General features: G+C 35.3%; 1 protein-coding gene and 1 long non-coding RNA gene across 5 annotated transcripts; one reads left to right on the top strand and one right to left on the bottom strand.

Moving 5' to 3' along the window:
- Positions 1-384: 384 nt before the first annotated feature.
- Positions 385-11,952, bottom strand: LOC108214567 (DNA repair protein UVH3). The gene is made up of 16 exons (XM_017386634.2): positions 11,735-11,952; positions 11,372-11,622; positions 10,969-11,138; positions 10,730-10,888; positions 10,533-10,650; positions 9,557-9,634; positions 9,409-9,462; positions 9,099-9,283; positions 7,126-8,923; positions 5,322-5,516; positions 5,030-5,115; positions 4,495-4,711; positions 4,265-4,401; positions 2,871-2,955; positions 2,057-2,590; positions 385-1,839 (listed from the first exon to the last, which is right to left on the bottom strand). Exons 1-16 carry the CDS (start codon positions 11,820-11,822, stop codon positions 781-783), a joined length of 5,214 nt encoding a protein of 1,737 aa, XP_017242123.2. The 5' UTR covers positions 11,823-11,952; the 3' UTR covers positions 385-780.
- Positions 11,953-13,783: 1,831 nt separating this feature from the next.
- Positions 13,784-16,495, top strand: LOC108211637 (uncharacterized). 4 transcript variants are annotated; one of them, XR_010289904.1, is made up of 6 exons: positions 13,784-14,020; positions 14,096-14,177; positions 14,294-14,357; positions 14,631-14,782; positions 14,868-16,262; positions 16,326-16,495. It is a non-coding gene; the product is annotated as an uncharacterized LOC108211637 (long non-coding RNA). The 4 variants fall into 4 exon arrangements; XR_010289903.1 differs by having other exon boundaries at positions 16,338-16,492; XR_001805085.2 differs by lacking the exon at positions 16,326-16,495 and having other exon boundaries at positions 13,790-14,020; positions 14,868-15,361; positions 15,554-16,015.
- The last annotated feature ends 586 nt before the right edge of the window (positions 16,496-17,081 follow it).

Raw genomic sequence — 17,081 nt, 5'->3', positions numbered from 1 at the left:
CCCATTTTCCTGTAGCACGTGTGTGATTCTACAAGATTTTAACAATAATAATCCGAAGTATATTGGCAAGTCGGAGCAACGTTTTCTAATCCACCATCTTTCATATAAACAAGTATTCATCACCAAGTATGGGATATTGCAAGGCATGGGTAGTTTGCGTGTGTTTTTCTTTACTAGGTCTTGATTATGTTCCTTACAGTATACTGTATACTAAATGAAAACTCAATACCTGATCAAAGAATGATTAACAACTCTTCTAAGCAAAAAAAAAACAAAATTATTTAAAATTATTTACTTGCAATATCTAATTCAAAATATGCATATCAACATATCCATTTTACAAATGCAAATTGGACTGATATATTTATTTTTCACGTATGCACCCAAAATAATAGTAAATGTACTGTAATAATTTGTGAGAATGCTTATCTCACAGCATCTATTAAACATGTGTATCAAACTCTTATTTTTATCATACACACGCAAGATGATCAAGAATCAAGATGACGTTCCTGCCAAAATAGTGATTAAAACTGATAATTTTACCACACTCTCACAATTTCTACAATATTAGACCTCACCGCTTTCAGATTGTGGAACTCGGGCCATGTGAATTGATTATACAGCTATCATCAGATAAGTCAGAACTTCCCATGCTTAACTCACTTTAAGTGTCCAAGTACAAACTCGGAGAGTCGGAGGAAGCTTAACCCAAATAAATTAGGAAAAATTAACGAAACAGTAATACCTAAGTACAAAAACTATTAGGCGTGAATTCTGTTAACTCTTTCGCTTTCTTCTCAAGTTAGGCATAGCACTTAAAAATTGTCCGGATCTGGCTCCAGGATCGTCTCCAACCACAATGTTACTAGATCCAGCTACATTGACATGCTTCTTATTGCGTTCCTTCGTGACATCAATATTACCTGAATCTGGCATATCATACGGTTTATCTGTATAATCTCCAGCTTGAATCTCATCCACTGATCTCGAGTGTGAAACAGAACAATTAGAAGGGTTGTCATAGTCGTGAAGTATAGTTCTTGTTGGACTGTAGGCACTTGTTTCTGTGTCAACGTGGAAAACATCTCTCGCTGGACTGCAGGCACTTTTTTCTTTGTCATTATCTAAGTCATCATCCTCAAAGCAAAATCCACCCCCTGTGGCACTTTTTCCTGTGTCATTGCTGTGAAAAACATCTCCCGCTGGACTGTAAGCACTTTTTTCTTGGTCATTATCTACGTCATCATCCTCAAAGCAAAATCCACCCCCTGTTTTAAGGTAATCTCCATCTGCATTAGAATGCATGCAAGTGTCATTCTCCACATCATCATCCTTAAAGCAAAATCCACCACCTGTTCTAAGGCAATCTTCATCTGCATTAAAGTGTGTGTCAGTGTCATTGTCTACGTCATCAGCCACAAAGCAAAATCCACCACCTGTTTTAAGGCAATCTTCATCTGCCTTAAAGTGTGTGTCAGTGTCATTGTCTACGTCATCAGCCACAAAGCAAAATCCTCCCCCTGTTTTTAGGTAATCTTCATCTGCATTTAAATGTGTGCCATTTTGATCCAAATTAACATGATCTGTACCAATATCAAGTTCAGCCTCATCCGGGCAGAATCCACTCCCAGACTGAATGTTGTCAGAAGAAGGTTTCACAAGCACATGATGCTTCAATTTACTGGCACTGGCATTATAAGCAGTACCCATGTCCCTGTTGGCATGATCTACCCTTCCTACGTCAACAGTACTTCCACCATCTTGGCCAGCATCAGCCAATTCCTCGCCGTCTGAATCATTCATAACATATCTCACAGCCTTCCGAGGACGTGTAGACTGCAAGTGACACGTAACAAGATTTATTTATTTTTTATAAAAAAGGAAAATCAGTAATTTTTAAAAAAGTTATTTGTCATCTGCAACACTCATGCATCAAGCTAGGAAGCTTGTAGTAATTAATGTTATATTACTGTCCTAGACACGATCACACGAACACGAAAACCATTAATTTTTCATAGCATAAATAAAGTTGCTGGTGTTCGAGAAAGCTTACCCGACGGACTTGGTGTGACCTATCATGTTTTTCATCTGGTTGATCTTTATCAAGTTTATCACTGGAGCTAATTTCAGCACAATCGAAAGTAGAGCTCTCTTTTCCTCTCCCGCGTTTGCCTGATCGACCTTTGCCTCGACCCCTGCTTCTCCCTCGGCAACCCAATTTTGATCTTCCATTGGTGTTCTCCCTTCCAACCGCCTGCATCAATGATTCCGAGTTTTTCTCCTCAGGTGTGCAAGGCTCTCCATGAACCTTCTTTTTCCTAGAGCAACCAGCAGTTGCTGCTTCATTAGATTTACTTTCCTGTCCAGCAGCTAGACCATCTGAAATGCTAACATCTTCTCCTGGACCAGCCCGACCTGAGCTTAGTTTTCTTCTTTTGCTGCCTTTCGGATTTCCTAGCTTGGTATCATCCATTAACCCTGAGGCCTTGTCCCCCCTTGATAATTTGACAGCCTCTTTAACTCTTCTACTACGAATTTTGGCAAATCTCTCATTGAAAGAGTAAAATGCTTCCAATCTAAGTTGCGTCTTTTGTTGTTTAATCAGAGAAGACAGAAAATGAAAGCATTAGTTCCTCTTCCATCGTTACCATGATCAAAGAGCAGGAGCAGAACAAGTACAACGGCATGACTACTGTTGATTCTCGTGCAACATGTCACACTTGTTTGGATTTTATTTTATTTTTTTGATGATGCTTAAGGTGATAAGATATTACAATTTCTTTTGAGAAGTGTACAGATTAATTTTTCTCGTGCACTTGATGAGTAGAGAAAACAACTTAATATGTGTGTGTGTGTAGAAATTTTACCTCATGCTTATTGTACTCATTCAAGACAGGTACAAGAACATCATCAGACTTTTCAGTCCCCCATCCAAACTTTTCCAAGCAAAGTCTGTTAAAATACAAAAAAGCTCAATCAGATCACAAACACTAAACACATTCTTTATGGGTCAAGTCACTTCATTCGTTCAAGTTAAATCGAATGTGCAAATTTATTCACCTTTTTTGAACACCACAAAATACGCTCATAGTCAGTCTACACATATGAGCAATTTGTTTTTTCGAGTTAACTCTATTTTATTTAATTACATAAATTTTAAATTACTAAAATCATTTCATACACTTAAACTGATACAACTTACAAGCAATATGACTATTATATATATATATATATATATATATATATATATATATATATATATATATATATATATGCAGGGTCAAGAACAACCAGAAACTTGGCTTGACTTACGACCTAGAACATACAATCTTCAATCAAAAGCTCATATCTATTCGCTCTTGCAATTTATTTTTCTGCTGCAGGACACAATTTTTTTAAAATTAACTTAGAATACAATATTCTTTTGCAAACAAAATGTTTATATCATTAATTAATAACATAATATTTTTTTTAGCATAACACAATATTTTCCTTATCTTTTCAATTATAAAAATATCTATGCAAAAATATATATTTTACAATATAATGCAATATTAATATTCTGGAAAAGAACATATATAACTCTAAGGATTTAAATGAAACTTGACCCCCTGTATATATAATTATAATTAAAAGGGCTTGGAGACTTTTTCCATTAGTCAGGACGCACAAGTTTCACAAGCTGCACTAAGAAAGACAAACGACTTGCTCAACAGCACAAAATGCAAGAGAACACTTGAATGACATAAAGCAGCTGCATATACATGGAGTACGTATCTTCACTGGTATTTTGGAATACCTACTTGTGTAGAATGACACTTAACAACATACATTCTACAGATGAACATTTTACATCCTGTTTCAGTTTTACAGATTTAGGAATTCTTTTAATATTTCTTCAGTGCTTTCTTTTGCCTAGTCATGATTTGTTTCTTTGTTCTTGTTCTGAACTTTCTTAAGTATTTGGTTATTTTACGTACTTCCCTCCTGTTCAAGATCCTCAATATAAAATCTTTTCCGAGTAGGTTATTAGGGTTTACAATATTTGACATCATATATATGTAGCTTTTAGGGACCGTTTTTGTGTTCATTATGTATTGATTGCGGAATTCTCTATTCATCTTCATCATAATTCTCTGTGGTACAATAGTCACTGATCCCCATCTAGACTCAGAGATCAGACCCACAAACTAAGCTGTTAGGTGATGTCCAACAAATGCAAGTCCTAAATACAGTCAAGAATGATCTCAAATCAACTCACTTGCGAAGAACAAAATGATCTGGCTTCCCCCATGAAAATGTCTCCTTTGACTTGTCCACTTTTGGGGAGTTGTATGCTGAAATTACTGCTTGGCTTGGGAAAGTAAAAGGAAAATGCCAGTTTTTGCTTACTTTTCTCTGAATAACAAAAATACAACAAATTAATAAGAAAGGCATGTAGTGAATTTTCAAATAACAAGTAATGGTCAGAAATTACAGATCTGATATTACATGCTTATTTATGAAGTGTTGCTTCTTCTCAAGTAGATCATCAACTGGTCCGTGAACTGCACCTTCTGAACTGCAATTTAAGGAATTCTTGCTAAAAACCTCAGCTTTTCCAAGTATAGTTGGATCTGGAGATTCAACCCACTCCCTGAACTGGTGAAGGCCATTTTCCTCAGGAAATGCATTTATGACTTCAATAGCATTAACAATGCCAATCCCACTGCAACAATATAGAGAGAAACAAACATTTTACACATGTATTCATAACCTCCATCAAAGGGCATTTCATCCATACAATTCTTCAGCAGCTTCCTACTAATATAAGTATTAAAACAACTATTACTAAACAGCTCTGTTTTCAAATAACTAGAGAATTTCAGTTTTTAAAACTTGTGTTAACAACAGCACACCAAAACAGCTCCTATATGAGCCCAAAAATAATACTTGCAACTGATATTTAGATACTAATTTCAAAACAGTCAACAGGTTAGCAGAATCAAGTGTATACAGATACAGATAACCACAAAATTTGTCTCACCTTACACCTTCAGTATAATCACTCCCAAGAAGCAGTGCCATACGAATTAATTTTTCTCGATTTAAGCCCAACTCATTTTCAATGTCCTGAATATAACAGATAGAGAAAAACCGATGATTGTCTCAGATAGATTCTAGGTTATTAAAAAAACTAAGGTTAGGCAAGAAACAAAAACCCAAGAAATTAAGCAGAAGAATAAAGTGACACCAGACATTGGACCTGCAAAGATGCATTGCAAAGGTACATTAAAGAGCTAAATTAACATGAAGTAAATGTCATCCAAGACACAAACCTTCATAAGGTATGTCTCTACATATTTGCGATCATCAAAGATATTTTTGTACACACTTCGTGCTCCGAACAAAAGCACATCAGAGTCATCAGTTACAACACCATCAACAAGATTCTCAAGTTCCATAAATGCGCACTGAGCTTCAGCCTCCATTGGTGCTATGATATATGGCAAGCCAAACATTTGAAGCAGTTCCTATAATCAAGAGCAGATATTCAGATGCATTGAACTTGTCCTTAACAGAATAAAAACAGATGGGAACCGGCTTCGGAGAGCAAAAATGTGCACCAGTAAACAGTAAAACATTCCTAGCTAGCTCAATCTGAGTTTTCAAACATTAATTAAAATACCATGCTAGATTCCTTGATAGGTCATCTCTGATATTTGACTGAATTAGGACACTATCTTGTTGTCACTTCATTAATCAGTATAACACCAGATAAAAAAATTATAATAGTAGCATTAAAACTTAATTACTACCCAATATATGGGCACAGATCTGCTTTAACTTAGATAGGCAACTTCCTTTTTGTAGTGTTCAAAATGTTATCATCCACTATACGTATCATTTTCCAAAAGGCCGACAACAAAAATATGTCGAACGCAGCAAATTTGGGCACCCTGTGAAGATTAGTATTTGAGTTCAGAAAATCAAACACAAAAGTACACGACGCCATTTAGTGTGTAGTTTGTCTGTCTATATATACACATACATATATGTCATAACATTTGGGTCATGTTCCCCTTAGAACTCTTACCTTAAGAACCCTTAGAACTTTCTAGTATTAATAAAGGTTCTGCAGCAGAACTGCAGATGCAAAAAGTGTCGTGTTTATGTACTATATTTCAAAATTATTTTTTGAACACGCATAATGATGCAAAAAAAAAGTATTTAGATTTAGATCTCGAAAATCTAATTAAAATTTAGGGCTCTGCAGCAGAACCTTAGTGGTTCTAAGGTTTTATTTTTTGGATAGCTTCTCTCTTGAGCGCAACCCATATATATATAGTCTTACTCCACTACAACCTCCTTATAATAAAAACTAAAAGCTAACATAATTTTTTTTATAAATCACATCGAAGACTAAAAGCTAACATAATTTTGATTTGTATTGGAGCAACTGCCTCTCTCTCTCTCTCTCTCTCTCTCTCTCTATATATATATATATATATATATATGTATGTATATGTATGTATGTGTGTGTGTGTGTGACTGTGTGTGTGTGTGGAGAGAGGGATACAATACAAATAATAAATTCATCTAACTCTGTTTTTATTTGATGTCTTACAAAAAGTACAAGAATCCATTTTGTGTAAGTGTTTCAAACTCAGGTACATGAAACACTAAAATACATGAAAATCCATGTCTTAAGAATTTCCTTCCAATAAAAAGATGTCTGCTGTTGAAGACTTTCTATCTTCCAATCACTTCTTCTTTTGGCAGTCCTACTGATTGGAACATAGTGGAATTAGAATAGAGATCTCATTTTAGGTTCTATAAAAAAATGAGCCTTTGGGATCCATACCGAAAACAAAAGAAGATATACATAAAAGGGAATCCCTAAATGGAAAAGAAACTACTATCTTCATCCCAAACAGGATAAAAAAATATACATGCCAAATGAGTGCTGCAACATTATTATAATTTCTGAGTCTCCAAGGTGAGCAAGACTAGACAAGAGAACTTCTGAAACATGCTGGATTTCGATGAGGTCATTATTTACTGTTTAGTGTCTGTTACGAGAAATCCCTTTTGAATAATTATAGATACTTTGCAACAGTCATATGAAGTTTTAAAGCGCACCTGACATTCTGTAAACATCTCACTGCTTACAGCTTCTGCATTACGTTCAAGCTTTCTCTTCTCAACTCCTAAAAATAGGCGCTCTTTACGCAGTCTTTGCATTTCCTCTTCCAAATTAACCCTTGTCTTTTCAACCTGCTCCTTCAAGGAATCCATCATAACAGAGTTCTCTGTACAATTGTTTACATCATCATCTCCTTCAGCGAAGCTTTGTACAGTATCATTTCTAATAGATTCTCTAACAAAAGATTTAGTAAACACTCCAGCACCCGTCAAATGTTCCATTGCAGGATTCTTCAAATCAAACTGTTGAGCATCACCAATACTTAAACACACATCAGGTGATACTGAATCAGAGGTGATGCCAGGGGTACCTATGTTTCCAGGCTGCACCTGACCAATCTGACATGGCGAGCCGAATGACGGAAGAGTCTCGCGTACATTTTGCAAAACCTTTGATTCAACTACGTGACCTCCTTCATTCTCAGTAGGTGTACCTGATTTCACACACTTGCTTTGGGCATAAGACTTACTGCTTCCACTGCCATTTTGCCCTATATCTGGCTGAATAGTCTGGGTGCTGTCACCAGATCTATCAATCAATGGAGCAGCGCCATCTAAGTCAACATCTGTACAAAATTCAGACTGGATCAATGGGCGATCATAGGTATTTGGGATATCAAACTCGCATACATTGTTCAGCTTTTGAGCTCCACCACATACATTGGAACCAACTGTTTGAATAACAGACTCTGCAGATACCTTAGGCATGAGTAAATGCTTAATATGATTGTTTGACCCATCAGGCATCCCCTCTATATCTACTTCTTGACCTTCAATATGTTCTTTGTCTTCAGGTGAATCATTGATGTGTTTCTCATGTCCCAAATCCTCGAGACTCCTTTTTATGGCTTCCTGAAAATTGATTTCTTCTTCCATGTCACCTTTGTACACAACTTCCTTGTATATCGGTTGACATGAGAAAGTATGTCCAGGAATGTCAGATGATCCATCCTCCCATTCCACATCATTTCCAGCATCAGCTTCCATGTCTGATTCCTTGTAATTCGATAGACATGAGGAAGCACAAATTTGACCATCCAAAAGACCTTCCTCCAGTTGCAAATTAATTTCATGACATTTACGGTTATGCATAGTAGATGGATATTCTCCTACTTCTACTTCATGATGAATATTATTTTTGTCTAATATGACGCCTTCTTCCCATTCACAGTCTGAATCAGAATCGGAGCACTTTTTTGTTTTAATTTCTTCATCAGAAGAAACACCCAAATCTGAATCTCCTGCAACTAAGCGAGTAAATAAATCATCATCATCGTCTCTGTTCTCACCATCAACGTCAAACGTAACCTCTAGAGGAGTTCTACTATTTATGAACTCTTCACTTCTAGGATGGACAGCAATTTCATCATCACCCAAATCTAGACTTTCTAGAGGCTGCATCTTACTAGAGAGTTCTTCAGACACAGCAGCAGAACTTGTATTTATGGCGGTGTTTAGACTCTCCACCTCTGACTCCTTCATCAGATCCAAATTTCTTTGCAAGTCACGAGTCATTCGCAATCCCATTGCTCTTACCCTACTGACCCTAACATGACCTCTATCATCCAGATATGTCTCAACATCATTGTGATTTATAGCACTAGACTGATCTGCTACTGATCCCGAAACACTGAACTTCTTGGTGGGAACAGATCCATCTGAAGTATTTGAAGGGGCAACTGGCATTTGTTGTTGCTCACGGCTGTTTTGGTCTAGTCCAGCAGATGCTACGACCCTTTCAATTTAGTCATATTGTTCAACATGAGTTCTTACACTTGAAAAGATAGAAATTTCGGAAAAAAATCCGATAAAAATATAAATGTACAGCATTATAGCATTTAATATATATCCCAAAAGGCTCCATGCAATGAAATATATGATAATCAGATATTGTTTGGGTATTTACTCACTGTTTATCACCAGTAAAGGATGAAGAATAAACAAACTCTCGGTTAGGTTCAGATGCTATCCGTGATGTCTGTACACCACCTATTCCTTTCCCAGCTGCAGATTTACGCACTTCATCTATATCCCGCCGAAAAGCAACAGTTTTAAGATAAGACTGTATTTGTAGCTCTGAGAATCTTTCGGGAACCTGTATGAAAATGATAAGAAACAAGTCAACTGATGATCAACTATGCAGACCTTTATCAGACTAAAATTACCCATATCTATAACTTCTGCTCTGCGTTCGACTTTATATAGTATCAATGTGGCTACCTTCTTAACTTTCTGGTACTTCTGCCTATTTTCAGCCATTAGCCTCTCTCTCATCTGCAAAACATGGGCACATAAATAGTATTGCACAGATAATAAGCCAATTATTGAAATCTGTCAACTTAAGGAATATCATATAAAGAGTCCTAACCTGCGCAAGAAGATCAAGTTGCATAGAAGGAGGTAAAGCAGCTAAGACAGCAGGATCCATCTGCCCATTCATTGTTGGCTACACAAGCAGAAAACTGTAAGATATTTACTCACTATTATTTTACATTGTGATTGTCATATACAACACATTCCCAAGAACAAAACTACTTGTTTGGACGAGAATCTAAATTTAAATGGTGAAGTATTACCCCAAATTTAACATAGCTGAATAATGGGGTACATTATATAACACCCAGCTAAGTCGCACAAAATCATTATTCAAAGATGCACCCAACAAGGACACTAAAAAGAGCATTGATGATAATTTTTTAGCTAGGAAAAGATATATATATATATATATATATATATATAGAGAGAGAGAGAGAGAGAGAGGGTTACTCCAGTGAGAACTTCTTAAAATGAGAACCGTGAGAACTTCCTTAATTTATCATATTTTGGCTAATCTAAACATCAAACTAGTGGGTACCCAATGTAAAAAATGTATATAAAACTAGTCTCTTCCTAGCTAGTCAAAAAAAAAAATTCAAAAAAAAAAATCCACTGCCACGTCATCAGTGATTTTTTTTTATTTTTTTTTTCGACTAGCTAGGTGGAGACCTTAATTATATACATTTTTTGTGAAGGTGCCCCTGGCGGGGCCCTTCAAATGAATGAGATATTGATAAATTAAAAAAGTTCTCACGGTTCTCATTTTAAGAAAGTTCTCATTTGAGCATGTGCCTATATATATATATATATTTTTCAGGAGTATACAGCAATAATATATAATTTTCAGTAATAAAAGAAAATATAACACATTGACAAATTAGCAATAAGACAAAAGTAGAATAACAGCTACTGCATATAACCATATTGCAGAGATACAGGTACATGATGAATTTCAATCAGACATATCAAAAGTCAAACCACTACATCAGGTTTCTTGCATGCAACTTAACAATGCATGAAACACTTACAAGAATCATCTCCTCTTCTGCCTCATCATCCTCTTCCTCGAAAGGTACACTAGCAACAGATGTTGAAGCATGGTCCGTTTGCCTCCCATCTTCCTCCGCCGCAAGGGAGGCAGCCAGCCTTCATGAACACAAAGGACAAATTTCAAACCTTTTTCCTGCCAAGACAAAAATCAGATCCAACCTAGTAAAGGCCTTACATTTTATCAATTGCTTCTTGATTATAGCTTCCAGAAACCGGTTCCTTTCCTTCTAAAGCTATATCTGTGATTTTCCTTTTACCCTTTGCATCAGACACAGATGTTGAAGCATGGTGCATTTGACTCCCATCTTCTTCCGCCGCAAGAGAGGCAGCCAACCTTCATGAACACAAGGTCAAACTATTTAATCTTTTTACACATCAAGTAGATTTTCATATCAGACCCAATAAAGGTCTTACATTTCATCAATTACTTCTTGATTAGAGCTTCCGGAAACAGGTTTCTTTCCTTCTGAAGTGTCTGCAGCTTTCTGTTCTTTATCTTTGCTTTTTCTTTTACCCTTAGCATTATTTTGTTGTCTTTGGTCCTTAAGATTTTCTGCCAGTTGTTGCAACCTATGTGTCTTCATCTATAAAGACAGACGGAAAAATGAAATGTCTTAATAATTTAACTTCCACAACGACTTTGATCCTAACAAAAATAAACTCACAAGCCAGTCAAGTTAATCATTTAACTCATACATACTATAGTTTATACCTCTACTTCCAAATAACTGAAATTCACATAACACCGTAAATACATTCCTATTCCGCACAATCAAAGTAACTTAAACTCCGATAACAAAAACACAAATGATCTCACATGATTAATCAGCAATTTCTCAGCAGTTTTACGGATATTAGTCTGAGCATTTTCACGCTGTCTCCTCCGAGCAGCAACAGTTCTCCTCTTAAGCACAGGCGTAGCGCCATCAAATACAAAAACAGGCTTAACACGAAGAAACAAAAGCTTACAAATCCGTCGAAAAAAGCCCAAAATGTGAGCGTTTTTCACCATCTCTCCTTTCTCATCTCTCATCGCTTTCATAAATTGAACCATCCAGATACTGGCATCTGTAAAAACGAACAGACACGCAGTAATTAAATTAGAATTTATTTATGTGACAGTTAAATTTGGGAGAAAAATTGAGTAAATTAGGGTTAGGGATTTCAGTGGAAAGAGTACCGATAGCGAGTTTTTTTCCGGCGAGAGTCTCGACGTTGACGCGGCGGCCGACGGGAGACAAGAGTTCCCAGAGATTGTGAACACCCATTGATTCTGATTCTGATTTGATTAGATAGTTTTGTTGATTGATCGTATCATGTTGTGTCTGATTTATTGCCGCCAAGTAGTATTTATACGGAGGGAAGTCGGTTAGTCAAAGGACCTGTAACGACGTCGTAGACTTCTACTACTTGAACTTAATTTCTTCCGGAGTCTAAGAGCATCTGCAGCCGAGTCTCCGTTCCCTAAATATATAATAAAATATGCATTTTTTAAAAGATTACTACATTTTATTGAATGAGAACTCCAACAATATTCTTTATTTTTATTTCTTATTATTATTATAATTATAATATTATATTCAACTTGTAGGTAGGAGAGAGAAATGAGGGAAAGAGTAGGAAAAAGGATAAAAGTGAATATTTCATTCTTAAAAATAGTATGAGGAATGGTTCCACAATCCTTAAAAATGAGGAATGAAGTAGGTATCCTAACTTTTTAAGGAATGATTAGGACTCTGCTGAAGTTGTGTTTTTCATAAGTGGCTTTACTAGTAGTATTTTCTGTTTATTTAATGAATTAAATTGTTTTTAACTATTCAATTCTCGGACCATTACGAATTTACGACTACTAATTATGAGTATTATTATCAAAATTGTTAATTATTTATTTTAAAATAGCGATTAATTCATTAATAACTCGTCGAATTAGTTAAATTATTGTTGATTCGGTTGATTATATGGTTTTTTTCTAGTTATTTCTATTTTATGTCTCTGACTTTTACGATATTGTGTTTGTTCTAGGGGAACATGAAAAAATAGATTTATAAAATGGGTATTTACTAATATTTTTTGTTGAGGTGGAGGGTTTTTATTAATCATGATTTTTGTGCATATGCAGGGGGCCATGATTATTAATGAGTTTTAGCCAATAGAAATCCTCCGCTTACTTAAAAAGTGGTTGTTAGTGTGTGTTAGTGTGTGTCCACTACAAAATCCGTTATAAAATATCAAATATTTATCTTAAAATTTCTATTTTTTCAGAAAATCCTCGAAAAATAAAAATAAAAATCTACTTATCTAAAGAATATAAATCCTGAAGACAAAATCGAGTCATTTTTACTATGACTGCCCCTCTCGGCCCTCTTATTTACAAGACCTGCCATTACTCAATAATGTGGGTGTTTGGCTAAGCTTCTTATAAGTGTTTCCGGGCTTCTTTTAGCACTTTAAGCAGCTTCTACTTTTTATGTGGTGTTTGGTAAAAATAAGCAGAAGCGCTTATTTTGGATTTTTAAGCCAGAAGCTGGAAGCTAGACATGCTAGCTTTTTTTGAGTTTTTCCAGTGATTTGTATTTATTATGAAGTTTTAAAAATTTTAATATATAACAAACTTTATTTATTAATAAAGTCTTTTTTATTTTAATAATTTGATTTTTTTTAAAATTTATACATTTAAATTACCAAACACTCAATTGACTTGTAAGAAAAAGTTATCCAAACACTTTTAATAACTTATAAGAGCATCTCCAACCTTACAAAACCCTTAGGTAAAAAATGAGTTGGCATACCATATATAAAAAATATAGCCAATCTGTTGAAAAAAGCGCACTCCAACCACATGAGACTGTTGTCTATAATTTTAGCCAACCTCCTATGGATGGCTATATTTGTCGAACCTCTGCAGGTCTGTAAAAAATCTGTAGGAAGATTACACATCATTTATTACTATACTGAGCTGATATATTCTATTTTAACAAACTAAAATATTAATAACATACTATTTTTAAATTATAGCCAACCAATATAGCCAATACCGTCGAAGCAAAATGTCTTACAGGTTCAGCAAATTTTATATAATGTCTTACAGGTCCAATTTAGCCAACGATTATAGCCAACACCGTTGGAGATGCTCTAACTCAAGATCACTTATCAATTATAATCTACTTCTTTATTTTAAGCAATAAGTCACACTTTTAAGTTAAGCCAAACGCCCCCAATGTTTGGCGCAGCATGCTCATTAATTATGCAGACCTGTGTAATTGATGATTACTTTTTCTGCTGCGATTGACTTATGCACCACTATGTTACCTCCCCTTTTAACCTTATCTTTCAATTTCAATTTTCAAATTTCATTGTTATGTTATTGTTCTACTTCTCCCCTGGAAACCCTCTTCCCATTGTCGGTTGAAACTCTTTCCTCAATCAGCTTCTTCTTAATAAACGAAGCCTCTGTGTAATGGATCAGGTAACGATCTTTCATGTATAAATATAGATACGTTGTTTACAACCGTGTTTTGATTAAATGACCTCTGTTGCACAGCGGAACAAGATTTCCGAATCTGATGGGTTGTACCATGGCCGGAGGTCTGATGATTTTAGTTTGGATTCCTCTCTGCACTCTGGTGAATGCTTTGCCTGTTTATTAAGTCTGATTTTGATTATGATTTTGTATTTTCAGGCGTTTGATTTAGTTCTTTTTTTATTAAGTCTGATTTTGATTATGATTTTGTATTTTCAGGCGTTTGATTTAGTTCTTTGTGTTGACGATGAGGTGAATTTGGATTTAAAAACTCAATAAAATGGTAACCCTCTTCACTTTTCATTTATATCACTACTTTAACTGATCGCAGTCTAAGTGTTTGAGTATTGAACTAACAGAGTTTTTGACTGCTTTCTTTATGTTTTAACCTCCGACAATTCGTGTGGTATATATTATTTTGTTATTTGATGATCTTAATAAAGGTGTGTTAAGTTATGGTTTTCTAGGAGCGCCATAAGGGATTTATTAAACTCGGACCTATATTATATGCTAAGTCATCTTATGTGCTAATCTTATTATTGTTATTACTGAACAGCTGAGCAACTACTCCTCAATGGAAGGTGTGTTGTACTGCAAGCCACACTTTGAGCAGCTGTACAAGGAATCGGGAAACTTCAACAAGAACTTTCTGTCACGTATAATTTTGCTGCAGCTGCAAAGTCAGCTGATCAGTTAACTCCAGTGCTGGTAAATGTCTCTTACAATTGGCTTATGGTTGAAGTATTTACATTGTTCTACACCTCATTTAATATCTAATTATCCTTCTATCTAGACAAAGTCACCTAGCAAAGCTACTGGCATGTTTTCTGGCACACAAGATAAATGTGCTACTTGCGGTAAAACAGCTTATCCACTAGAGAAGGTATGTAACTTCTTCAAGAACATAAGATATTATTACACTTTGCTGATTAAGTTAAAGTTACTTTTTCTACTTCTCAAAGACTGACTGATATCTGCATCTTAGTATGTATAGTATTTTGCAACGGGTGGTGCACAGATTCTCATAACCATTTGTATTTTTTTGGAGTTTCATGACAAACATCAGTCTAACTTTTACTATATACTACTATTTGTTTGTGTGAAATTTTGCAATGTCCGACTCAAGTGTTCACTGACTTTTGTGTTGAAGGAGTGATTTGTGATTTACAATGTGATTACTAACCGGAAAGGGTTAGACTGGGGAAGATGGAGGTATTTTTGTCAGTTGTCGAACAACTTTTGGTTTAAAGCCAATTCAAGAGTCCAAAGAGCATATTATTTTTCACTGTGAGTTTGTGATATTCTTCTTAAAGCAGCATCATATTCGGAGACATCTCTTTTAATATTATATCACTCTGTCATTTTGTTTATGGAGGGGATTTGGTTGTATACCGACTCTTATTATGCTCAGTCTGAGTATCTTATGGTTAGAGTTCATTCAAATGCTACCTGGATCTAACAATCTATGTTGGGATATAGGTTATGTATTCACAATGCTAGATGTGGCTTTCTTCCATAGAAATTAAAGTTCTAAAGCTTCCATAGATGTGGCCTTCTTCGCGAGTTCGTGACCTACCTCCAGAGCAGTTCTGTAGACATAATTTGTTTTAGGAAAAGCTTCTGAAGCAGGATTCGCGAATGAAATGTACAAGATCCTGACGGCTGCTGCACTCAGTATAATGTTGGACCGGTCACTGATTATTGGGAAACCAGGCAATTGGTGCTCTCTCAAGCCTTTACATATGTTTATCCATTAATTTCACTTGAATGATGAACAAAAGTAACCACTGATCTTCCAATTTAATTCTGTAAGGCAGTTGATATTGCTGCATGCTTCTCTGGTTCATAGTGTTCCTCAATTTAATTCTTGGTTGATAAACAAGACTGTGCATGCATTTGTGATCATAATATAAAATTCACTATGAGAAACATTTGATCCAATATATAAGTCTATTCCACCTTTAGTGAGTTAAATACCAAAGATGAATTTATTATAACTTTGTGACAGCTACATAAACTATTCAAACATATCGTTTACCTTGAACGAAGTTAAGCATCTTTGGAGACAAAATGGTTGTGCTACTAAATATCAAAGACATTTGTTAATGAGGATTGATGATTTTCAGAAGCCAGCACTAACAAGTGTTCTTTGTAGCAACTGGAAGGAGTGGGAGGAACCAATAATATGGTAAACACCTTATTTCAATTATTACTCCTTTGGAGGAATTAACATATCAGTATTGACTTTCAGATACTATACCAGGCTCCAAAATACCACAGATTCTGTAGCAGCTCAATTTTTTAAAAAAAATATCAACATCAAGATGAGGGAAGTTGCAATGAATCTATTTGGAAAGCCGGATGATTTTCATGATAGGCCCAACGTGTTTGGAGAACTCATGAGAGTCCTCATAAGGATCCTAATATGCAAGAAGAAAAGCAATAGCCAGTGAGGGAGTCTTAGTTATGAATTAGAATTAGTTTTTCTATAGTATTTGTCTAATAAACTGTAAAGCATAATGTAACGTAACTATAATTACGATAACTCAACACAACAAAAGACAGGAAACAATACGTAAGTATAATACAGGAATATACAGGTTGGAGATTCGATACGAACAGACAAAGACAATCAAGATATCTGAGACGAGCATCCGTCCACTGGAAGAAGTTCATTAACATGTTCAAGCCTCAGTGAAGAATAAAGTTCTATGTGTCTGCTATCAAGATTGCCTTAAGATCAAGTATCAAAGACCAGAAGATTCCAGTATATTTAATTTGATTATTTATAATCAAATTTATCGAAGCAATATCTAACCCGGAATGACTGATCAAGTATATTATCAAGCAAAAGAATTCAAGGGATTATTTCAGTTCGAGTCGTTCGTGAACCAGACCAGTGCACTGAACGTCAGGACGTACGAAAGTATTCAGTGGATTCTATCAACGGATTAATTGATCAAGTCAATTAAACAGTTCAGGAGAAGTCAATGCATTTAATTGCTAT

Source organism: Daucus carota, chromosome 3 (assembly GCF_001625215.2).
Source record: "Daucus carota subsp. sativus chromosome 3, DH1 v3.0, whole genome shotgun sequence".
Taxonomy (NCBI): Eukaryota; Viridiplantae; Streptophyta; class Magnoliopsida; order Apiales; family Apiaceae; genus Daucus; species Daucus carota.
Note: the sequence above shows the minus strand (reverse complement) of the source record. Positions and strands in the feature narration are given on the sequence as shown.

Excerpts from the sequence above, each read along its gene's own strand:
- LOC108214567 (XM_017386634.2), bottom strand. The coding sequence starts at position 11,822 with ATGGGTGTTCACAATCTCTGGGAACTCTTGTCTCCCGTCGGCCGCCGC. Across the intron at positions 10,889-10,968 it reads CAAGAAGTAATTGATGAAAT|GTTGGCTGCCTCTCTTGCGG; the intron begins GTAAGACCTTTA and ends GTGTTCATGAAG. Across the intron at positions 4,712-5,029 it reads GATTATACTGAAGGTGTAAG|TGGGATTGGCATTGTTAATG; the intron begins GTGAGACAAATT and ends ATATTGTTGCAG.